At 35.0% G+C, this 22,497-nt stretch overlaps 7 protein-coding genes across 8 annotated transcripts in view; 4 read left to right on the top strand and 3 right to left on the bottom strand.

Annotated features, from left to right (window-relative positions):
• The window catches only part of LOC145732483 (uncharacterized), a 41,884-nt gene that overhangs the window by 10,306 nt on the left and 9,081 nt on the right, over positions 1 to 22,497 (top strand). The gene's annotated exons all lie outside the window — the stretch shown is intronic.
• RanBP3 (ran-binding protein 3) lies at positions 6 to 2,062 on the top strand. The gene is made up of 6 exons (XM_081984800.1): positions 6 to 177; positions 263 to 337; positions 397 to 794; positions 1,201 to 1,623; positions 1,676 to 1,771; positions 1,824 to 2,062. The coding sequence occupies exons 1-6, from the start codon at positions 159 to 161 to the stop codon at positions 1,935 to 1,937; spliced, it is 1,125 nt and encodes a 374-aa protein (XP_081840926.1). The 5' UTR covers positions 6 to 158; the 3' UTR covers positions 1,938 to 2,062.
• Positions 2,191 to 8,402, bottom strand: Pex5 (peroxisomal biogenesis factor 5). 2 transcript variants are annotated; one of them, XM_081984787.1, is made up of 8 exons: positions 8,087 to 8,402; positions 7,856 to 7,989; positions 7,454 to 7,799; positions 7,267 to 7,394; positions 7,033 to 7,218; positions 6,764 to 6,978; positions 6,500 to 6,665; positions 2,191 to 2,877 (listed from the first exon to the last, which is right to left on the bottom strand). In XM_081984787.1, exons 1-8 carry the CDS (start codon positions 8,274 to 8,276, stop codon positions 2,515 to 2,517), a joined length of 1,728 nt encoding a protein of 575 aa, XP_081840913.1. In that variant the 5' UTR covers positions 8,277 to 8,402; the 3' UTR covers positions 2,191 to 2,514. The 2 variants fall into 2 exon arrangements, with proteins under 2 accessions (XP_081840913.1, XP_081840915.1); XM_081984789.1 differs by having other exon boundaries at positions 6,788 to 6,978.
• Positions 8,504 to 14,011, top strand: Ctl1 (choline transporter-like protein 1). Its single transcript, XM_081984785.1, has 10 exons — positions 8,504 to 8,686; positions 8,740 to 9,113; positions 9,164 to 9,330; positions 9,387 to 9,625; positions 12,280 to 12,447; positions 12,505 to 12,646; positions 12,701 to 12,986; positions 13,036 to 13,198; positions 13,250 to 13,471; positions 13,531 to 14,011. Exons 1-10 carry the CDS (start codon positions 8,582 to 8,584, stop codon positions 13,663 to 13,665), a joined length of 2,001 nt encoding a protein of 666 aa, XP_081840911.1. The 5' UTR covers positions 8,504 to 8,581; the 3' UTR covers positions 13,666 to 14,011.
• On the bottom strand, positions 14,394 to 15,603 carry LOC145732499 (ribosome biogenesis protein BRX1 homolog). Its single transcript, XM_081984803.1, has 4 exons — positions 15,326 to 15,603; positions 14,939 to 15,215; positions 14,608 to 14,891; positions 14,394 to 14,548 (listed from the first exon to the last, which is right to left on the bottom strand). Exons 1-4 carry the CDS (start codon positions 15,434 to 15,436, stop codon positions 14,423 to 14,425), a joined length of 798 nt encoding a protein of 265 aa, XP_081840929.1. The 5' UTR covers positions 15,437 to 15,603; the 3' UTR covers positions 14,394 to 14,422.
• LOC145732485 (LMBR1 domain-containing protein 2 homolog) lies at positions 15,919 to 20,766 on the top strand. Its single transcript, XM_081984784.1, has 12 exons — positions 15,919 to 16,236; positions 16,290 to 16,456; positions 16,513 to 16,680; positions 17,171 to 17,381; positions 17,434 to 17,610; positions 17,665 to 17,842; positions 17,897 to 18,078; positions 18,133 to 18,372; positions 18,428 to 18,629; positions 18,680 to 18,793; positions 18,846 to 18,955; positions 20,242 to 20,766. The coding sequence occupies exons 1-12, from the start codon at positions 16,063 to 16,065 to the stop codon at positions 20,341 to 20,343; spliced, it is 2,025 nt and encodes a 674-aa protein (XP_081840910.1). The 5' UTR covers positions 15,919 to 16,062; the 3' UTR covers positions 20,344 to 20,766.
• Hakai (E3 ubiquitin-protein ligase Hakai) lies at positions 20,763 to 22,463 on the bottom strand. Its single transcript, XM_081984799.1, has 5 exons — positions 22,124 to 22,463; positions 21,740 to 21,927; positions 21,430 to 21,690; positions 21,156 to 21,372; positions 20,763 to 21,105 (listed from the first exon to the last, which is right to left on the bottom strand). The coding sequence occupies exons 1-5, from the start codon at positions 22,335 to 22,337 to the stop codon at positions 20,843 to 20,845; spliced, it is 1,143 nt and encodes a 380-aa protein (XP_081840925.1). The 5' UTR covers positions 22,338 to 22,463; the 3' UTR covers positions 20,763 to 20,842.

The following is a 22,497-nucleotide window of genomic DNA, read 5'->3' as shown; positions in this document are numbered from 1 at the left end:
TTAAATATTATTTGTTAACAGCTTGAGTCATGTTCATAGTGTTTTGCGTAGCTAATAGTGAACTTTGTTAATTTCACTATATATGATCGTAAACGTGTCTGTTAATAATAAAGAGAAGAGAAGAAGAATCGTTGTTTAAAAATATATTAAACAGAAACATGGCGGAGTTAACATCCAGTAAGTGGCTTCATTTTTTTACTTTTTAGTTTTAACGTGTTTTAATTAATTTCCTTAAGTATTAAAACAATTGTTTTACTTTTAGACGAGAATATATCTACGGGGGAAGAAAATAAAATGAAAGTGACCGACCCGATAGAAGATCAGACACCCAAACAAGGTTTGTTTTGTTTGTGATGTTATTTGATGTTTAGTACTCATTCAAACTGTTTTTCCTAGATAATTCTTTACATAAAGATGTTAATAACGACGAGTTGCGAGTGTGCAGCTCGTCAAATCCATTTAGATCGACCGGTGCAAACCCGTTCGCGATAGATAGTAATAAACTGGGCAAAAGCATTTTGAAGCCATCACTGTTGAGTTTCAACTCCTCCACTACAAGTAATAACTCGCTGTTGAAACCAAACACTTTAAATCCATTCAACAAATCGACTGAGGATAACCTAACAAATAGTAGTGATAAGAAACAGTCCAATGGTGATGTTGTTAAGTTTGTACCGCTAGTTAAAAGTGATCCACAGAAACCTGTTGAGCATCCAACATTGTCAAATGACGTGACCAGCAGTAGCACAAAACCAGCTCCCAGTTTTGTTTTTGGGCAAAATCTACAAGAGAGGGTAAGTTATTTTTTTTGTGTTTTACTGTCAATTTCATTGTGACGTCACACATCTCTGTCAAAAAGTTTGTTCCAACCCCTAGTAATATTATCCCAGTTAAACAATAGTAGTGAAGGTTTTTTTGGCCATGAGACCTATATTTTAACATCTTTGTCTTTACCACTGTTTAAATTGGGTTTTTTGCAGTTTTTTTATGGTCATGTGACTGATTTTGACTAGTTCAACCATGACTTTACAGTGTTGCCAGCTCAAAAATTGCATTCCCTAAATCACATCACCTGTTTTTTACAGTTTAAATTCCCATTTTTATGGTCAGGTGACTGATTTTGACTAGTGTCACTTTGCCTTTACAATGTTGCCAGATCAAACATTTTTTTATTTCGATATTAAAAAAATTTTGTTCCAGGTAATATCAGACTCAAAGTCTTCTGAACCTGTAGCCTCTACAAGCTCAATAAGCTCAAATGGCAACAGTTCAGACGCAGCCGATTTGTTATTCAGTTTTGCGGCCAAAAGTGACTCATCAAAAACCGAAACGTTCATAGAGAAAGAATCGAAATCCTTAACAGAATCGGCCAAGGAATACGAAGAGTCGCGAGCTAATAAAAGAAAATATGATGAAGTCCAAGTGAAAACTGGGGAAGAGGATGAAACAAACATTTTAAGTGTGTCCTGTAAATTGTTTGCATTTGATAAGGCTTGCAGTAATTGGCAAGAGAGGGGCAGAGGGACGTTAAGACTAAACGACTATGAAACAGATGACAATCAGGTTGGCAGCAGATTAGTGTTTAGGACATCAGGAAGTCTTCGAGTAATTTTAAATACAAAGGTACTGGTCAAGACTTATAGAATACACATAAATCATAATGACTGATTTTTAGATTTGGGCTGAAATGACTATTGATAAGGCAAACGAAAAGAGTATTAGATTAACAGCTTTAGATTCCAATGGAGAAATTAAAGTTTTCCTGATAGTGGTAAATTGACATAATTTTACTTTAGTGGTTTAGGTTAATTTGTTTGTTTCAGTCCAGCATAGAGGATTCCAGACAGTTATTCTCTCATTTACAATCTCGTTTAGAAAAGGAAATTGCATCTCAGAAGAGGAAAAAACTGATGGCGGAAAAACCTGTCGAGAAATGATTACTGTAATAATTTTTTTTTGTAATTTAAGGAAAAAATTAGCTTGCAAACAATATACTTGAAGTGACATTGTAGTTTACACTTTAAAATTGTTTCCAGTTCAGTCATAAATTAAGAATGATTTATTAGTGCATTTTTTTAAATAATACACCTTTACCAGAAATTGCATAAACACAGGAAACATGTTTCTTAAATTATTTCGATTATTAAACTACCATTTTTGATTTTTTGTAGTTTCTTACAAATAACACACTTTTTTCAATTTTAAAGTTTATTTTTTGTTTATTTTTTTTTGAGTATGACGCACCTTGAATACAACTAAAAAAAGTTACATATAACACTGTCCAACAGCAAAGAGTCACATATCAAAACCAATATAGACTAGACTCTTGGCATTTAAGGTATTAATGAAGTTGTGACAGGCACAAGTGGTTTCCAGTAGCCCAATAAACCATATACATCCATTATTCACCTTAACTATAAGGGCTGAATTAAAAAAATGCAATTTTATCAATGCGTTGTTAAAAGGTCTTTAAATCCAACTGGTACATCTGGAAGTAAAACCTATTTTTTGAAATTAATCGATATTAAAGATTTTATTTAATTCTTGGAGGTTCCTATCTTTGATTAGAGGCCTTAGATCGGACCTATCCATCAACGAAAGGCACATTTGTAACGTGGACCATATCGTATCGGACATTTGCGATGTGGCGCCCGTGCTAAAAACGTCTTTGCCGCGAGCCTGCTGGTTTAGGGCGGTCAAAAAGTGTTCCGCAGCTTCTGTATACGCTTTTAAATTAATACACGTAATTCCGACGTTATATCTGGCTCGTATAAAGCCGGGAGACAGATTTAAAGCCATATGATAAGCGTCCACTGCCTCTTCCGATTTCGAGCCGTTGGCCAAAGTGGCTCCAAGTCGATTCCATAATCGGGCATCCTGAACAAAAATCACCAAGTTTGTGTTTAGTTCGAGAAGACTAAATGATAAGTACAGACAATCAGCGCAATGTAATTAAAGTGGCAGTTGCAGGTAAACTCTAAGAGATGGCGTTAATACAGCTCGTCATTGCAGACATAGTTGCCAACTTTTGCGCAGTATTTCCTATAATCCCCTCTGTTTTGCTCTCCCATCTGAACTGCCTAAGAAAGCTTGATTTTTTCAAATAAATTTGAGTTAAATTACTCGTATTTTGAAAACTGAACAAGATAAGAATTTCTGGTTTGAGGTATCGATAATAAAGCTTCTATTTATTTTAAAAGTCACAGGACTCTTTTTTTAACGTCAAAACAGAATCCTGAAGGTCACGTGATCGTTTTTTAGTTTTAAACTGATACACTAAATCACGCATTTATTTGTAAAAATGTTTAGACTATTTTTTTTCAAATCGCGTGACTTTTTTAACGTCAAAACCGATCCTGAAGGTCACGTGACTCTTTTAAGATTAAAAATGGAATTTATCTGTCACATGACAGTTTTAAATGTCATTTGAAGGATCACGTAATCGTTTTTTAGTTGAAACCGATATTTTTAAAGATACGTGTCCCTCTTTACGGTGCAAATGGTCACGTGGCAATTTTCAATTATTTTAACGTCAAAACGAAATCCTTCAGGTCACATGACTGTTTCAGATGTCAAAGTATTATTTGAAGAGTCACGTGACTCTTTTTACAGTTTATAAAGTCGCATGACGTTTTTCAATTCTCAAATTTTATTTTTAAAGGCCACGTGACTCTTATTTAATGCCAAAACGGAACCCTGAAGATCACGTGACTGTAAAGGACAAAATATTATTTGACGGGTCACGTGACTATTTTTAATAATTAATTTAAATTTTAAAGATTACGTGACCGTTTTTTCGTTTTAAACTGATACACTAAATCACGCATTTATTTGTAAAATTAAAATCTCATTTTTAACGTCACGTGACAATTTCTATGTTTAGACTATTTTTTTTCAAATCGCGTGACTTTTTTAACGTCATAACCGATCCTGAAGGTCACGTGACTATTTTAAGATTAAAAATGGAATTTATCTGTCACATGACAGTTTTAAATGTCAGTTGAAGGATCACGTAATCGTTTTTTAGTTTAAACCGATATTTTTAAAGGTACGTGTCCCTCTTTACGGTGCAAATGGTCACGTGGCAATTTTCAATTATTTTAACGTCAAAACGAAATCCTAAAGGTCACATGACTGTTTTAGATGTCAAAGTATTATTTCAAGAGTCACGTGACTCTTTTTACAGTTCATAAAGTCGCATGACGTTTTTCAATTCTCAAATTTTATTTTTAAAGGCCACGTGACTCTTATTTAATGCCAAAATGGAACCCTGAAGATCACGTGACTGTAAAGGACAAAATATTATTTGACGGGTCACGTGACTATTTTTAATAATTAATTTAAATTTTAAAGATTACGTGACCGTTTTTTCGTTTTAAACTGATACACTAAATCACGCATTTATTTGTAAAATTAAAATCTCATTTTTAACGTCACGTGACAATTTCTATGTTTAGACTATTTTTTTTCAAATCGCGTGACTTTTTTAACGTCAAAACAGATCCTGAAGGTCACGTGACTCTTTTAAGATTAAAAATGGAATTTATCTGTCACATGACAGATTTAAATGTCATTTGAAGGATCACGTAATCGTTTTTTAGTTTAAACCGATATTTTTAAAGATACGTGTCCCTCTTTACGGTGCAAATGGTCACGTGGCAATTTTCAATTATTTTAACGTCAAAACGAAATCCTAAAGGTCACATGACTGTTTTAGATGTCAAAGTATTATTTGAAGAGTCACGTGACTCTTTTTACAGTTCATAAAGTCGCATGACGTTTTTCAATTCTCAAATTTTATTTTTAAAGGCCACGTGACTCTTATTTAATGCCAAAACGGAACCCTGAAGATCACGTGACTGTAAAGGACAAAATATTATTTGACGGGTCACGTGACTATTTTTAATAATTAATTTAAATTTTAAAGATTACGTGACCGTTTTTTCGTTTTAAACTGATACACTAAATCACGCATTTATTTGTAAAATTAAAATCTCATTTTTAACGTCACGTGACAATTTCTATGTTTAGAGTATTTTTTTTCAAATCGCGTGACTTTTTTAACGTCAAAACAGATCCTGAAGGTCACGTGACTCTTTTAAGATTAAAAATGGAATTTATCTGTCACATGACAGTTTTAAATGTCATTTGAAGGATCAAGTAATCGTTTTTTAGTTTAAACCGATATTTTTAAAGATACGTGTCCCTCTTTACGGTGCAAATGGTCACGTGGCAATTTTCAATTATTTTAACGTCAAAACGAAATCCTAAAGGTCACATGACTGTTTTAGATGTCAAAGTATTATTTGAAGAGTCACGTGACTCTTTTTACAGTTCATAAAGTCGCATGACGTTTTTCAATTCTCAAATTTTATTTTTAAAGGCCACGTGACTCTTATTTAATGCCAAAATGGAACCCTGAAGATCACGTGACTGTAAAGGACAAAATATTATTTGACGGGTCACGTGACTATTTTTAATAATTAATTTAAATTTTAAAGATTACGTGACCGTTTTTTCTTTTTAAACTCTTAAGCAGGTTTTACACCAAAAGTTTTACTTCAAAGAAATTGGACACGTTTATTTGATCAAATTTTATGCATCAAATAAAATCATGAATTTCTTGAAGCATAATGTGATTTCGTTTTACACCTATCAAACTTTTATGTCAATGAAAACAGTTTGGCCAACCAAGAAGATTATTCCTTACTTTGTTTTCTTATTTTTCTGGTTTTTTGAATATTTTGAAATCTCATAATCGCCTTGAATACTGTATTTATGTATTGACTTCTGCAGCTTCAACTGAATACTAATAGTCAGTCTCTGATTTTAACCTCACTTTACTTTTCGTTTTTATCTGTTGGCAGTTGGCATTACGCAAAACGGCAAGTTTGATCAAATAAGTTGGATGAAAATAGAACCTGTCCTATTTGGTGAAAAATTTGAAGTAAAATTATTTGAAGGTAAATTTGACATAAGGAATTTGACAAATTTGTCCTTGGAGCAGCTTCATGAATAAATTCATAAATTTCTTTGACATCAAAGCGTGGTGTAAAACCTGCTTTAAATCTTGTGACTCATTTTAAGATACAAATGGTCACGTGACTGTTTTAAGATTAAACATGGAATTCATAATGTATTAAGTATAAAATAACCCTTAGAATATAGAATAGAATATTAAAAATAAACTAATAACTAAAAATACAACAAAGTGAAACACAATAATTAAAAAAAACACAAACAAAATCTGTTATTTTTTGCCTGGAAACAAAACAAAAAAATGTGATTTGTCAACTAGACAACGCCGCATTAAAACTGAGATGTTTTCCAACAAGTCAAAAAAGATCAGAATTGCTGTGTCTGGCTTTAAATTTACGTGAATATGCGTTTAGTGGTGCCATCTCACGCTGCTTACTTAAATTAATTTTCACTTCCATTGCCACTGTCTATACTTATCATTTAGTCTATGGGTTAGAATCGTCAGTAATGCAGTACTTACATTTGGTTTAACAGAAAGTGCCGCCCTAAAACAATCGGCAGCTTTGTCGTATTCCCCAGTCAAATTGCACAACACCCCCAGTCCAGATTGCACTTCGTCGTCCAAGTTTTGTGGATTTTTCTGCGCCGCTTTAAGAAAAAGGTCTTGAACTAACCTTTGATTTGCCCTAATAGAAGAATCTCCAGTTACTACTAACTTATACTAACGGTCCAATAATTTGTTAAGGAAGAAAGCCAAAGCAACCCCACACCACAAAGCACTTACACATCTATTAAGCTTGTAACTTGCCGAGATAGGTTTAGATCTGGCGGCACCAAATCGCTATACTTTGGATTGTGCTTCAGCCAGTTGATTAGCATTAAACAAGCTTGATTGTAATAACTTTCGTTTGTGTAACTGACGGCGGCGGCCATTAAGGCCCTTAAATTTGTGGGATCCAATTCCAAACATTTCGACAACGCCGCTATCGCATTTGGATCCTAGAACGCAATTTTAGTTTGGATTCCACTATGTTCTGGACTAGAATAACTCACTTGCTCATTCTCTGCTTGGGTAGTGCCAAGCAGCAGCCAACCTTCAATGTTTTCAGGGTTTTGAGTAACTGCAGCCTCAAAGCATAAGACAGCACTAGGAAAATCACCTTCTCCTAACAATTGTTTACCTCTTTCCATAGGATTTGGTAAATCTAGCATAGAATTTTCTTTTGAAAACTCATACTCCTAGTAAAACACCACTTTAATAATGTATTTTTTGTAATTCAAATTTACCTTGTGAGGAGTATTATAAAGTGAGTTAAAGTCTTCAAGCCAAGGATGTGCTGTATTATCATCACTAGCCATGTTTTTTTCTATGTCTTTTTGTAACTGATCCCAAAAAGATGATTTCTCATCCACCACTAAACACAAAAATTTAAAACAGTAAAAACTACATAAATTAAAGTTTTATTAGTAGTACCAGCATTTTTGCTATATGAGTTTGCCCATATTTGATCAAGAGGTGTGGTCTCAGCATTTTGAAGAAATTCTTCTGTCCAAGCCTGTGCTTCACCCTCTGTTAGTTTCCCATCATTCAAATTTACATCAGTGTCTTCATCTTTCATAAATTTCATAAACTTGGAATACACAAATTTATTGTCATCCAATCCATTATCCTCCAACTCTTTACATTCCCCATTCTGTATTTCAGCCTGATTATATTCCAGTGACTCTACAGCTTTCCAAGCATCTTCAAAAACATTAAAATTCTGATTGGCCTGTCCCTGTGAGGAAATCTGGTCCCATACTGAATTAAAGTTGGTTTCCTACAAGTTTCAGGGATTAACAGCAAAATAAATGATGTGAAATTAATAAAGTTTACATGGAAAGTGCCTCCATCTTGAAGGTATTGCTGAGCCCAAGCATCATCATGTAACTGGTCTTTTATTGCTGATGCTGGGATGGGTGGAAGGGCAGATTTTTGTGATTCAATCTCATGCATTTCTCTCATCAAATCTAATTAGAAAATTAAAGTTTTGTCTAACAAATCTAACAAATAAATTAAAGGACTTGACCCATCTGAGAAGAGTATGTTGTAAGGATTTGCACTTACCATCCATTCTAAATGATTGAGGCATGGCTCTAGTCTCTTGTAAAAATTGTTCGACCAATTGATCAGACGAATTGGAAAATATCTGCCCATGGTTACCAGCAAAAGTGTGGTCCTGTGTGATGTGCGAGGTAAGTTTACTTAAGGGATTGATCTGACCGCAATCGCCCTCGGTGAGAGGTCTGAAGGCCATTTTGCTACGCTAAAACCTACAACACTACAAAAATTAAAAATGAGAAATAGAACGTTCTTTTAATTAGTTTTTTCAGTTTTTAATCAGGAACTTGCTTGAACTTTGACACTTTGAACAACAATGAAATTAAAAGTCGTTTAAATGTCACCTTTCTACGTCACTCTTCTCTTCTTCTTTTCCTTTTTTTCTAAAACAAACGTCATGTCAAAGTCAAAGTTACTTTATAATTTGTTTTTATTTTCCAGTTCAATACACACCAAACACTCAACTATCTCCAGGAATTAATTAATAATTAACAGTAAATAATGGGTTGTTGCGAATCAAACGAAAAAGAAAGTGAAGAGACTGAAGAAAGAAGTTGTACAGATGTCCTCTGGTTGATTTTATACATTTTATTTTGGTTTTTAATGGTAAGTTAACTAGGCTGTAAGCACAGTTTTAATTAGCTGCTTGAATTCTTTAGGTGATAATTGCGGCCTTCTCATTTGTCTACGGAAATCCCATCAGAATTATTAATGGATATGATTCATTCGGGAACACTTGTGGAACTAAACACAACAAAGCCATGGGGGAATTTAGTTTGTCAGGCTTGGACACTTCACAGAAACCTTATTTGTTGTTTTATGATATCAAGGACTTGAAGGCCTCAGTGAAGATATGTGTTAAAGAGTGTCCAAGCAAGACTTTAACTACTGCCACTGACATCTACAACTATCACCAGCAAGGAGTTGATTACTGCAAATATAATTTTAATTATGAAGTATTGAAGAATAGTAATGATAAGAATGTTCTTTTTGGTCCTCTAGGACCTTGCCCCAGTTTACCTGTATATGAAGGGTAAATATTTTTTGATAATTCAGTGGCATCACCTTTAATAACTCTTCCAGGAAGCCTGTTTTAAATCGTTGTATACCCAAACCTGTAAAGGAAGTAGGAGAGGCAATATTAAGTAACTTTTATGATGTCCTAAATGGCTGGGACACTTTAGAGCAGATTCTGGGGGACCTCTATCAAACATGGAGGGAAATATTAGGACTGGCAGTGTTGGCTTTGTGTAAGTTTGTTAATTCCCTTTAAAGTGTGATAGGTACATTTTTATCCTTCTTGTAGTAATCTCTTTGCTCACCATAACAATTTTGCACTGTTTGGCTCATATAATTTCCTATTTTATTATGATTGGTTTCACTATTGCCAGTATAGGAGGTACAGCTTATTTGTGGTATACATATTTTGATATTAAACAAGGCTTGGATAAGGCTGAACAAACAGAAAAATATAGTATTCTTGTTGAATCAGTTCGTAATGAAACTGCTTTCTTTTGGTACTCCATTGTAGCTACAATAGTAACTGTGAGTATTATCTATGTGTAGAGGTATGAAAAATTCAAAACTTTACCCATGATAAGAAGAGAGTACATGTGCAGTATTTGTGTGTCACTTACAAAGTTGATTTGCACTAGTTCCCTCTTTTTACCATAATTTTGAAATTTCTCTACCTAAGCTCTGTTCAGTGACTTCTGACTGTTGTGTCACATGTATTTTATAACATGATAGTGCCAGTTATTGTCAATTTGCCTCCATGACCAGTTTGAATATTCCTTAGACCTCTAAATGTTACTTAGAACCTTCTATAAAGTGCCAGAGTTTTTTACATGTGTCTTAAACCGTTCTAGAATTGTTTTAAATTGTCAGAGGCCTCTAAGACCATTTTGAAAGTTTTGTATACTTCTAGAATGCTGCTGTGAACCTTCTAAAAACTGTCAAAGCTTCTGCAAGTGTCTTAAACTGTTCTAGAATTATTTTAAAGTGTCAGAGGCCTCTAAGACCATTTTGAAAGTTTTGTAAACTTCTAGAATGCTGCTGTGAACCTTCTAAAAACTGTCAAAGCTTCTACAAGAGTCTTAAACCGTTCTAGAATTGTTTTAAATTGTCAGAGGCCTCTAAGACCATTTTGAAAGTTTTGTATACTTCTAGAATGCTGCTGTGAACCTTCTAAACACTGTCAAAGCTTCTACAAGTGTCTTGAACTGTTCTAGAATTGTTTTAAAGTGTCAGAGGCCTCTAAGACCATTTTGAAAGTTTTGTAAACTTCTAGAATGCTGCTGTGAACCTTCTAAAAACTGTCAAAGCTTCTACAAGTGTCGTAAACTGTTCTAGAATTGTTTTAAATTGTCAGAGGCCTCTAAGGCCATTTTGAAAGCTTCATAAACCTCTAAATGCTACTGAGAACCTTTTAAAAAGTGGTATGGCTCTCTACAAGTGTCTTAAACCTTCCCATAACTATTTAAAACTCCCAGAGGCCTTTAGGACTATTTTGAAAGTTTTATAGACTTCTAGAATGCTGCTGTGAACCTTCTAAAAACTGTCTAAGCTTCTACAAGTGTCTTAAACTGTTCTAGAATTGTTTTAAATTGTCAGAGGCCTCTAAGACCATTTTGAAAGTTTTGTAAACTTCTAGAATGCTGCTGTGAACCTTCTAGAAACTGTCTAAGCTTCTACAAGTGTCTTAAACTGTTCTAGAATTGTTTTAAATTGTCAGAGGCCTCTAAGACCATTTTGAAAGTTTTATAGACTTCTAGAATGCTGCTGTGAACCTTCTAAAAACTTTCAAAGCTTCTACAAGTGTCTTAAACCGTTCTAGAATTGTTTTAAATTGTCAGAGGCCTCTAAGACCATTTTGAAAGTTTTGTATACTTCTAGAATGCTGCTGTGAACCTTCTAAAAACTGTCAAAGCTTCTACAAGTGTCTTAAACTGTTCTAGAATGGTTTTAAATTGTCAGAGGCCTCTAAGACCATTTTGAAAGTTTTATAGACTTCTAGAATGCTGCTGTGAACCTTCTAAAAACTGTCAAAGCTTCTACAAGTGTCTTAAACTGTTCTAGAATTATTTTAAAGTGTCAGAGGCCTCTAAGACCATTTTGAAAGTTTTATAGACTTCTAGAATGCTGCTGTGAACCTTCTAAAAACTGTCTAAGCTTCTACAAGTGTCTTAAACTGTTCTAGAATTGTTTTAAATTGTCAGAGGCCTCTAAGACCATTTTGAAAGTTTTGTAAACTTCTAGAATGCTGCTGTGAACCTTCTAGAAACTGTCTAAGCTTCTACAAGTGTCTTAAACTGTTCTAGAATTGTTTTAAATTGTCAGAGGCCTCTAAGACCATTTTGAAAGTTTTGTAAACTTCTAGAATGCTGCTGTGAACCTTCTAAAAACTGTCAAAGCTTCTACAAGAGTCTTAAACCGTTCTAGAATTGTTTTAAATTGTCAGAGGCCTCTAAGACCATTTTGAAAGTTTTGTATACTTCTAGAATGCTGCTGTGAACCTTCTAAAAACTGTCAAAGCTTCTACAAGTGTCTTAAACTGTTCTAGAATTGTTTTAAATTGTCAGAGGCCTCTAAGACCATTTTGAAAGTTTTGTAAACTTCTAGAATGCTGCTGTGAACCTTCTAGAAACTGTCTAAGCTTCTACAAGTGTCTTAAACTGTTCTAGAATTGTTTTAAATTGTCAGAGGCCTCTAAGACCATTTTGAAAGTTTTGTATACTTCTAGAATGCTGCTGTGAACCTTCTAAAAACTGTCTAACCTTCTACAAGTGTCTTAAACTGTTCTAGAATTGTTTTAAATTGTCAGAGGTCTCTAAGACCATCTTGAAAGCTTCATAAACCTCTAAATGCTACTGAGAACCTTCTAAAAAGTGCCAGAGTTGTTTACAAGTGTCATAAACCTTCCTAGAATTGGTTTAATTTGCCAGAGGCTTCTAAATGCTACTAAGAACCTTTAAAAAAGTGGTATGGCTCTCTACAAGTGTCTTAAACCTTCCCATAACTATTTAAAACTCCTAGAGGCCTTTAGGACTATTTTGAAAGTTTCCTGCTACTGACAACCTTATAAAAAATGCCATCATTTTGACAATCAGAAGTAACTGAACAGACTATACAACACTGATTTCACAAGTTTCAGTCCACACTAGAAACTACAAAATATTGTAATCAGTATAAATTTTTAGGTAATTATATTACTAATTGTAATATTTATGAGAAAACAAGTTGATTTTCTTGCGAATCTTTTTAAAGAGACCTCAAAATGTATAATGCATCTTCCCGGTCTATTTTTCCAGCCTTTATTGACTTTTCTTGTTCTGGCCTTATTTCTTATGTTCTGGATTTTTGTTGTGGTAAGTGAATGCATATAACTGGTAATTTATAATTTTACAACTTGTGTTTTGGTGTAGCTATGTCTTGCTACAGCGAGTTATCCTGGAACTGAAGTTATTTCCGCATTGAGGGTGGATGATCAAGGAAGTGTATCACTCGTTACAACGCCCTCGCCAAATGCTAAACACATGAATTTATCTATAATGCAACAATTTTCCAGTTAGTTTTTAAAGAAATATGGCGTTTTAGTTGTTTAAGTGTGATTTTGTTTAGGTTTTAAAGTAGTGGAATATGTTGACGCAAGCTGGATAAAAGGGATGTGGTGGGTGTACTTTATTGGACTAATTTGGACCTGCGAATTTATAATGGCTTGTCAGCAAATGGTTATCGCTGGATCGGTGGCTCATTGGTTTTACCGGCATAAATATAAGAGTAACGATCACGTGTGTTACTCTATTGGAAAATTGATTAAGTACCATCTGGGTTCAGTGGCATTGGGTTCTTTAATTATTACCGTATTCAAAATTCCACGGTTAATACTCACATATCTTTATGAAAGGTAAGAAGGTTATGAAAAATATACAGTTACTAATTAAACAAAATAACAGATTTACACGAAATAAGGAAAAGGGTAGTGAATGTGCCGCTTGCGCATTAAGAGGTTGCATTTGTTGCATGTACTGTTTGGAGAAATTTATTCGATATCTCAACCATAACGCCTACACAGTGATTGCTATCGATGGATCTAATTTTTGCAAAGCAGCAGGAACTGTAGGTCATTACATTTCTCTGTCCTGACTGCAGTTAATAAAATGTTTTAAGGCTTTCGAAGTTTTAACATCGCACGCCCTTCAAGTGGCTACAATAAACAGTTTAGGGGACTTTATCCTGTTTCTGGGAAAATGCTTTGTTACCGCCGTAACAGGGATTGTGGGGCTGGCTATATTTAGACGAAATACGGCTTTAACTTTCTATGCCGCACCCACTCTTATGGTGTGCATTTTTGCATTTTTTGTGGCTCATTGCGTTTTGTCTTTATACGAGGTGAGTTTGCTGTTAATCAGCTGCATCAACGTAAATCAACAGGGTTTTTAATTTTTTAGATGGTTTTGGACACTGTGTATTTATGCATGTGTCAAAGCGGAGACGCTCCTGATGGCATACAAATGCAGAATATGGGCGTGACTAATAATGGTAATGCTCCACCGCAAAACACTGAACTGGAACCAATGAACTAGGCACATTTTGGTTAACAATGTTAGTTCAATTTAAGACTAAACTGCCTCTCCGTCCTCCTTGTATATTTTAAAATTTCTCAGGCACAAAAAAGTTCAACATTTTGCACATAATAAATGGAAAATAAATACGAATACTTAAATGATCTAACCTCAATCTTTTATAGGGCAGTTTATGGCTCTATCTACTATAACACCATATTGTGTTTTGCAAAATGTTTTTGTATTATATGTTTCACGATCTCACGTGTTGTCTAATGTTTTATAAAATTTGCATTTATTTTTATATTATTTATAATAAGCTTCTTTGCATCGTTTTTATTATGATAATAAAGACACTATTTATCCATTTTTCTCACTTTTTCGCGTTTGCAGAAAACAATTATAGATTTACATGTCAATGGAACTGTTTGAGGTCACGTTTCGCCACAAGAGGGCGTTTTAGCATGGCACACTTAGCTAACTGAACCCTGTAATTTTGTAATCATGGGCTGCTTTGGTTTTCAGGCTTCATGGAGGGAGCACGTCACAATGACGTAGTTTGACAATTGGTCAATCTATGATTTTGCCAAATTACGTCATTGTGACGTCAAAAAAGCTCTGCTCCCTCCAACCATGGTGTCATGTGATCCTTAGATCTCAAAACCTTTGTATCCTAAATCAAATTTCCTCATTTTTTAAGGTTTTAACTTTATTAAAACATTTGTGTGGTCTGACAAATTAAATGGGGATTAAAGGAGATACCAACACAGTCCTTTATTCACTGTTTTAGTTTATATTTATTTTTAGCTTCTAACCTAACTAGTTGTCTGTACTTGGATGGACTCACATACTTGGGATTTTCCCATAGTGGCGACCCTCCAAAACTACCAGAGAAAATTTTTACCTGCAACAAAAACATTAATTAAACAATCATAAAGTTGGTTCTAAAATTAAACTTATTACTGGGTTTAAAACAAATCTAGGTCCAATTTCAGCAACTGCTCCATCTTCAGACAAAATTTGGAAATTTCTGAACCATATTCGGTTATCCAAAACAGTGAATGTGTACACATGATCAAAGAATGGCTGACTTTTTGGATGATGTTTTGGAACTCCAAATATTTGAGTAAACAACTCTTTGAGCAATTTGTAGTGAGGGTCTTTTTCAAAATTCGTGTCAAAACTCAGCAGTGGCCTTGAACCCCTCAAACAATTTCCTGTCATTTTTAGCTCCTCCATTGTTGACACTACAAAATTTAAATTACTTGAGGTAAAACATAGAGGCAATACTCACCATTTTCCACCAGAAACTTTACACTAGGACCGTTAGGAACATTGGAAAACCAAATGTACAAGTCTCTTTTCCTTCTGCCTTCAAACATTATGGCTTTGTTGCAGTTTTTCATTTCACACATCTCATTAATGACACTCAAAGTTTTTGATCTTTCCATTTTGGCTTCGGGTTTGTGATGAGGCATCAATTTTTTAATATCTTCCATTAAATGCCTATCGCGATGGTTTATACCTCTTGACGCGAAAACCAAAACTCTTTGTTTGTTTGTCCATTTTCTCTAAAAATTATGGAAAAATTTGAAGATGTCCCTAAATAGCTGGAGAAGACAGCCCAAATGTGGTGTAATAGTGAATAGAACTGGAGCAATTTACTAAACCAAGCAAATACCTTTTTTTCCACTGGCTCATCAGACTGTCTAACCGGTGGCAAAGGAGCCACTAAAGCAGTTTCCTCTTGCTGTTCTGCACGTTTCCTTTTCAAATTCTTTTTCACTTTCATAATGATAAAACACACTGTGTGTGTACTAAATAATCACAAAAACTAAAGAGTTTTCACTGGTTTTTCTTAACCTAGCAAGGGGGCACGTAAATAAAAAAATAAAACACGTTTTTAATGTGTACCCTAACTGCAAACTGCATGTACAACTAACCTGAAGATAGTAGTAGAAGTTTTTAGGTTAGGTTAGTGGTACAGAGAAGAGAAGTGTCCTGTCATCTGTCACTCCTGTCAAACAAAATTTATGATGTGTTATTTTGTTGTCAAAAGTTGCAAAAATACAATTTTTTGCCGTATTAAAGTGCATAAACTAAATTTTACCCCACAGAATAATTTTTAAAGGGGAAATGGTTTAAATATAATCATCAATCATATTTACATATTAGTATGTCTTCACCAAACAGCGATTTGAATCCAGTTATTAACAAGATTGGACAACTTTTGATTGTGGACTCCCCTGAACTCAGTCTTTGCAAACCGCGATTGATTCCACTGAAAAGCCTCACACTGGAGAAGTTAGAAAAAATGCAAGAATCAGCGCGAATTGAAAAAAAAGCCAGTTCAAGCACTAGTGATAAACAATAAGTGGACTAAACAGGTGGTGAAGTAATTTTTTTCCCTAAAACAAGATGAGTTACACTCCATTAATTTCAAAGATCTTGTTATCATTCATAATATCCTCAACAGTTTTATACCGGTATGGTAACTGGTTTAGGCATCGTATTTCAGTGACTTTGACTGTGCTGCTGGCGTGGTTTTGCAGTTTTCTCATCATTTTTGCTCTCCCCTTAGATATTATTTCAGTAAGTTCCCCAAACAGGGTTAGTAGCAAATTTATGTGAGATATTAATTGCAGACTGTGTACAGACAACAAAACCAAACTGAAAGCTATTTGGTGAATGTAACTAACTCCAGTACATTTTCTAGTGGTGGTACTCTTACTGAACCATGGGGAAACCTTCCAGAAAGGGTTTTTATTAATTTATGGAGGACTGTTTATTGGAGCACTCAGTTTTTAACATGGTAAATTTTAACTGTTTGTTGACAAAAAAGGGTTCTTTGAGTATGGGTTTTTTTAGGCTAATTATGCCAATGATGCAATCTTATATTAAAGCAGGGGATTTCAATGTAAAAGGAAAGCTAAAATCTGCTTTGGTGGATAATGCCATATATTATGGTTCTTATTTGTTAATTTGTGGAATATTGCTTATTTATTTGGCATTAAAGCCTGGAATTGATTTAGATTGGTAAGTTAATGTCTGGTTAACATTAGGTCTCCAAGAATGTTGGGTATTTGTTTCTTTTATGTGGTAGATTACTAGAAAATCCACAATTTTGCCAAACACAGCTTAAAAAATAGGTTAGAGTTTGGTTTTTCCCAAATATTGTGCTATGACAATTATACTCCAATACTGTCACTTTTTGTCTGATTAAAAGGTTGGAATTAGGTTGCTCCTGTTGCTTGGATTCATTATCAATAATGATTCTTTAATAGTTCAATTATATTAAAAAATGCTTATTCTAACCACCATAATATGCACCCTATCACTTTTTGCCTTGTAAGGCCTTAAAGAGACTCTAAAAGGCAAAAACACTTTAATACAATCATGTAGCGAATGAAATTTCCTACAACCCCTCAACAGAGCTATGTTCAGTTGAACCTAACATTTGTAGAAACTTAATCTTAAGTTAATATTTGAGCAATTAACTTGAAAGTAACATTTATCACTAATATAGGAATAAACTGAAGGCAATTGCTTCTTCAGCTAGCAACACCTGGGGTTTATTTTTACTAGTCCTGTTACTGGGTTATTCACTAGTGGAAGCACCCAGAAATTTCTGGAATAACTCAAATGCTAGTTTGAAATTAACTCAGTATTACTTTAAAGCAGCCAAGCTTAGCACAGATAAATGCGAGGCGGAAGAAACTGTCGACGATGTTTTAGAGGTTGTTTCAAAAAAACTGAAATGTTTGGTTTTTATTGGTTTTGAAATTCTAGTCCTTGCAAGCTATATCGATGGCCATTAGACCTAATCACTATCTGTACATACCCTTGGAAACTATATTGCAAAAAGTGCCCATTGAGTTAAGGGAAAGAATGAATCGGCGACAAATATCAGAGGATGCGCAGCACAGTTCTCCCACAGAAAAGTCTTTAATTAGGCTACACAGACAGGTAAACTGTTTGTCTACGAGGAAAGAGATTGTTATCTTAATTTTGGGGTTGTAGACCATAAAATCACTGCAAGTGTTGCAGAGAACTGAAACTCAGTGGAATTTGTTGTTGGAAAAGATTTTTGAGTGCGAAGACACTCTGAAAAATCAAATTTCAAGGGACAGACGATTTAAACGTACTTTTCAGAAGAAGTCATCGTGGTTTACTGAGTATTTGTTCACACCCGTTGTTGGTAATTTACTGGATAGATATTTTTGTTTTGTTTTTGATAAATAAAGGCTTTTAGAGTGGTATTGGAAATGTATGATCTCACCGTGGTGCTGGAGGTGTATTGCAGTGATCACTGGGATAATGTCAGTGGCTATTGTATGGTCTGAAGTAACTTTTTTCAGTGTGTCACCTCCTTTATCGATTTTTGCGGTTATTGTAAATGCCGCCAAAGCTGGTTACGACTATTTTACTATAGAGGTAAACACAGCTTGTGTTTTGTTGATATATTATATGAAAGTTGTTGGTTTTTAGGTTTTCTCTACAGCAATTATCCTGTACCTTTCATTTTGCGCATACTCTACCGTACTTAAAATTAAACTACTCAACTTGTACTATTTGGCGCCCCACCATCAAACTAACGAACACAGCCTCATATTTTCTGGTATGATGTTCAGCCGACTCACACCAGCACTTTGCCTTAATTTTTTGGGTCTGATACACATGGACAGTCACGTAATTCACAGTCAAATTAATGAAACCTCTTACACTCAGGTGGGTTTTTTTCATCCGGTTTTCTTTCTGGGGGTTAACTTGGAATTTGTTTCAGGTGATGGGTCATATGGACGTTATCGGTATTATTTCGCACGGCTTTAATATCTATTTCCCGATGGCAATTTTGCTATTTTGTTTCGCCACTTACTTCAGTCTGGGATCGAGGTTTTTGTCCCTGTTAGGATTCCATCAGTTTGTCGGTGACGAAGAAATGACCACCGATTTGGTGGAAGAAGGACGGGAACTGGTTACGAGGGGTATGTGGTTTGTTTTAATGTTTGAGCAGTTTTTTAAGGAATTTTTACAGAGAAACGGAAAAGACAAAGAGCTGAAGAGTCGTCTAATCGGCGGAAAGAGTTTCAAGAAAGGTTTCCCTCAAACGGTAGGGCGAAACAGTTGAACAATCTTAGTGACACGACAGGTAAATTATTACTTTATAAAGAATAAGGATGGTAATTTTGTTATTTATTTAGGTCGTTCTTCCCAACACTTTGAGCGTTCCAGAATTAGAGACTCTTACAATTTGGACACTTACAACGGGACTACTTACAGTGGTGAAAGTGATAGACACCCATCAGCAGAGGTAAGTTAAGCAAAACAGTAAAACTTTATTTGAAGTTGTTCTTAGCACAGCACAGTGGTTATAGTTTGTGATTGGTCAAAAAAAGCAGCTTTCAGCTTATTAAAAAAAAAATCCAAAACAGTCTTAAAGTGATTGTAGAGCAATTTAAAAGCTTCCAAAAACTTGTTTCTAAAGTAGTTCAGAGCCTTTAAACTGTCCAAAAACCATTTAGAACAGTCTAAAAGCTTATTACTGCCATCTGTTATATTTACAACAAAGTTAGTCAAACCTTAAGTATAAATGAGCCTTATGATCAGACTGTTAACACAGACAAGTATATTTTGACAATATTCCCCCAAAACTATTTGAAAAAATATCAAAAAAGTGTAATAAGGGAGAATTGTAAGGAATTGTATTCTCTACAAGACTGCATTAGGACACTTTTGTCCTAAAAGGTCATTTAAGGAAGATATTCCCCCAAAACTGTTTTACAAAATTAAACTAGTCCATAACTCGGTTAATTGAAAGAATATCAAAAAAGTGTAATAAAGGAGAGTTGTAGGGAATTATATTCTCTACAAGACTGCATCAGTGCACTTTTGCCCTAAAAGGACATTTAAGTAAGATATTCCCCCAAAACTGTCATAAAAAACGAAACGAGTTTATAACTCCGTTATTTGAGAAAAATATAAAAAAGTGTAATAAGGGAAAGTTGTAGGAAATTATATTCTTCTCTACAAGACTGCTAATAACTAATTATAAGACCTGATATCAATTTCAAAGCCATAAAGCAAATTCCAACCTTATACAGGTGTGGTAAATCCAAAACCGACCATAGGAAAACCGTGTAACTCACAGAGAAACGTAGATAATTGCATGCGTGGGACAAAGACAGTAAACGAAAAAAATACCAAGTAGGCCATATTCTCAGTACGCTGTTGCCAAAATCCAATACCGGCGACAAAATTAATTGGATTTTGGCAACAGCGTACTGAAAATATGGCCTACTTGGTATTTTTTTCGTTTACTGTCTTTGTCCCACGCATGCAATTATCTACGTTTCTCTGTCAGTTACACGGTTTTCCTATGGTCGGTTTTGGATTTACCACACCTGTATACAGTTAGATTGTCACAATAGCCCACTGTGGGACACTTGGACGGTTATAAATCTAAAATTTAAAAAGCTAACAGTATTTATGTCAGTCCAGTGGGTAGTTTACTATAAACAGTGCTGTTGTTTAGGCAAATACTGCACATGTGTACTTACTCTAAACTAAAATTAAACCTAAATGCATGTGCAATTCTAGGATGACATCGACGAACGTTTTGGTATCAGCACTGGTTTCGGACGAACCTCTTTTGCTCCAGAAAGTCGCATTAATCCTAGAGGAATTTTTGACGACGTGTAAAACTGATAATCTTCTGTTTTTCGTATACATTCACTTCTACATGTGTAGCACATTTAGAAGTACTAGTCACTGTTTGTGTTGCTCTAAGAATGAAATTTAGCCTTTAAATAAGGTTAATTTCATTCAGACGTTATTTTAGTGTTATGTATTTATTATTATTATGAGAGTTAAATGCTGATAAAAATTATAACTTTTTAGGAAATTTGTTGACTGTTTTAAACTTACAACCTGTATACACAAATTATGCTTTAAATCACCATATTTTTTACATAAACTGTATTTGCTCATTATTTCTTTTGCACCTAAATGCAAAATATTAATCCTTCAATTAATGTTGTCTAAATAGAGGAAAAATGTGCCCAGACTACTTAAAGTTAGTTACATAAGATTGTATAACAATAATAATTATATTATCACGGTTGATGTAAGGATGTTTTATTAATGAATCTGACCACTGAAAAGCAACCATAATATGTCACTTTGCACAAGTTTTAAATTCTTATCGATAGTACTGTTGATTGTTAGTCCATTGCGGATTGGTTGTACTATAATCGTAAGGTTGGGCAACGCGAGGGGGCGCTGCTACCGCTGGCGCAAGGTACTGAGACTGTCCAGTGGTATGCGCCGTCCCACCATACGCGGAATAAGCGGGCGCTGCGGGACTGTACGCTGGAGGGGTGGCGTAGTATTGAGGCTGAGGTTGGGGCGGCGGTATATGCATTGGCGGCAACCCTTGTCCGTAGTTTGAAGGTGGCAAATTTGCTGATTTTATGAACCGTTGTTAAACAGTCAATATTTAACCAAAAACTTACCTTGTTGGTACTGGTTATAGTAGTTTTGATTGGTGGAAATATTTTCGTGTATTACCGGTGGCGTAGTTTCTTGTATAGGAACTGTAATAAGATTCGTTCTGATGCCGGATGTTTGTATTTGAGAGGCACGACGTCCTCCGGTTTGCACTGAACTGGAACGAGGATCGTTAGCTAAATTTGCTTTAGAACGAGATCTTTCCGATTCTCCTATCACCACCTAGAAATAAATCAATACTTTTTTCTGAAACTGTTTCAATCAAAGATTGTTGATTACCTCCATTGGTTGAGGAGCAGTAACAGGTTGTTGAACCTGCAAACTGGAAACGTGTCGATGATTGATGTGCGCTTGTAAATCTCTTTGTGACAGATAAGTTCTCCGGCAGCCGGTAGTGCCGTAACGACTTCCCCCATGTGAACACATGAATACTGTACCCAAACCAGTTTGTTCTACTCGCGAGACTTTCTCTAAACACCTAGGACACTCTTTTTGTTCTTTTTTGCCGCATGCAAGACAAAATACGTGTTTACAGGGAATCTGTAATGAAAATCCAAAACATCACATATTTCAAACACATAAACACTACCATTCTTCCATATATTAAAATCGGTTTTAAACAGGTATCACAACAGTGAATCATGGGGTTTAAAACTTTTTCACCAATCAAATTCACTTTGTGATCCCAATTCAAGCGTAGCATTGGTTCAGGGGGTCCTCTGTTAATTGTTGTAAAAGTAGGAGCTTCCAACTGTGATATATCAGCTTCCAAATCAACTGTAACAAGGCATGATAAAAATCACTCCAGAAGCAATTTTTAATGCCTCACAGTAACTCAAATAGTTAAATACAGATGTCACCAAGTGTTGCATAGTGCATGCTATCACTTCAATTAGAGTGTTAAATTTTATAGACTAGACGTTTGATTGAGTTTTTGCTACTGAATAATGAGTACTAACTGAACCTGACTTACTTGTAGGAGGGCCCACTTCCTCTGTGATAGGCTCAGGCTCAACCTGAGACTCTTCAGGTGTGTCCGGTGCTGCCGGTGCGGTTGTTTCAACTTCTTCATCGCTTTCAATTATTTTGGTGGCTTTTTTACCCCGACCCCGGCCCCTTCCGCGCCCTCTTCCGCGTCCTCTTCCACCGCGCCCTCTTCCACGACCCCTTTTCGTACTCCCTTCCATATTGGTACTGTAACTTTTTTTGTTTACTCCACTGAGTCTACTAGTTTAAAAAACCTCTATTTAAAGAAAACCCAAACAAAAGAATTATAAATTATAATCAACTTTGATAAATTAGAGAGAGGTTAAGTTTTGTTTGTATATTTGACAATTCATCAGACTC

This window comes from Ips typographus, linkage group LG8, assembly GCF_016097725.1.
Source record: "Ips typographus isolate SLU linkage group LG8, UJ_Ityp_2.0, whole genome shotgun sequence".
Classification (NCBI taxonomy): domain Eukaryota; kingdom Metazoa; phylum Arthropoda; class Insecta; order Coleoptera; family Curculionidae; genus Ips; species Ips typographus.
This window is presented reverse-complemented; position numbering and strand designations above follow the sequence as displayed.

What these genes read in the sequence shown, in the direction of transcription:
- Ctl1 (XM_081984785.1), top strand. Translation starts at nt 8,582, where the DNA reads ATGGGTTGTTGCGAATCAAACGAAAAAGAAAGTGAAGAGACTGAAGAA. An exon ending in TGTTCTGGATTTTTGTTGTG is followed by an intron (nt 12,448 to 12,504) that starts GTAAGTGAATGC and finishes GTTTTGGTGTAG; the next exon opens with CTATGTCTTGCTACAGCGAG. An exon ending in CTCACATATCTTTATGAAAG is followed by an intron (nt 12,987 to 13,035) that starts GTAAGAAGGTTA and finishes ACAAAATAACAG; the next exon opens with ATTTACACGAAATAAGGAAA.
- Hakai (XM_081984799.1), bottom strand. Translation starts at nt 22,337, where the DNA reads ATGGAAGGGAGTACGAAAAGGGGTCGTGGAAGAGGGCGCGGTGGAAGA. An exon ending in GGAAGTGGGCCCTCCTACAA is followed by an intron (nt 21,928 to 22,123) that starts GTAAGTCAGGTT and finishes GCCTTGTTACAG; the next exon opens with TTGATTTGGAAGCTGATATA. An exon ending in CTGCTCCTCAACCAATGGAG is followed by an intron (nt 21,373 to 21,429) that starts GTAATCAACAAT and finishes ATTTATTTCTAG; the next exon opens with GTGGTGATAGGAGAATCGGA.
- Pex5 (XM_081984787.1), bottom strand. Translation starts at nt 8,276, where the DNA reads ATGGCCTTCAGACCTCTCACCGAGGGCGATTGCGGTCAGATCAATCCC. An exon ending in TCAATCATTTAGAATGGATG is followed by an intron (nt 7,990 to 8,086) that starts GTAAGTGCAAAT and finishes TTTTCTAATTAG; the next exon opens with ATTTGATGAGAGAAATGCAT. An exon ending in TTTATAATACTCCTCACAAG is followed by an intron (nt 7,219 to 7,266) that starts GTAAATTTGAAT and finishes GTGTTTTACTAG; the next exon opens with GAGTATGAGTTTTCAAAAGA.
- LOC145732499 (XM_081984803.1), bottom strand. Translation starts at nt 15,436, where the DNA reads ATGAAAGTGAAAAAGAATTTGAAAAGGAAACGTGCAGAACAGCAAGAG. An exon ending in AAAGTTTCTGGTGGAAAATG is followed by an intron (nt 14,892 to 14,938) that starts GTGAGTATTGCC and finishes TAAATTTTGTAG; the next exon opens with TGTCAACAATGGAGGAGCTA. An exon ending in CTAGATTTGTTTTAAACCCA is followed by an intron (nt 14,549 to 14,607) that starts GTAATAAGTTTA and finishes TTTTTGTTGCAG; the next exon opens with GTAAAAATTTTCTCTGGTAG.
- LOC145732485 (XM_081984784.1), top strand. Translation starts at nt 16,063, where the DNA reads ATGAGTTACACTCCATTAATTTCAAAGATCTTGTTATCATTCATAATA. An exon ending in TCCCCTTAGATATTATTTCA is followed by an intron (nt 16,237 to 16,289) that starts GTAAGTTCCCCA and finishes TATTAATTGCAG; the next exon opens with ACTGTGTACAGACAACAAAA. An exon ending in CAATCTTAGTGACACGACAG is followed by an intron (nt 18,794 to 18,845) that starts GTAAATTATTAC and finishes TTATTTATTTAG; the next exon opens with GTCGTTCTTCCCAACACTTT.
- RanBP3 (XM_081984800.1), top strand. An exon ending in GAGTAATTTTAAATACAAAG is followed by an intron (nt 1,624 to 1,675) that starts GTACTGGTCAAG and finishes ACTGATTTTTAG; the next exon opens with ATTTGGGCTGAAATGACTAT. An exon ending in TTAAAGTTTTCCTGATAGTG is followed by an intron (nt 1,772 to 1,823) that starts GTAAATTGACAT and finishes TGTTTGTTTCAG; the next exon opens with TCCAGCATAGAGGATTCCAG.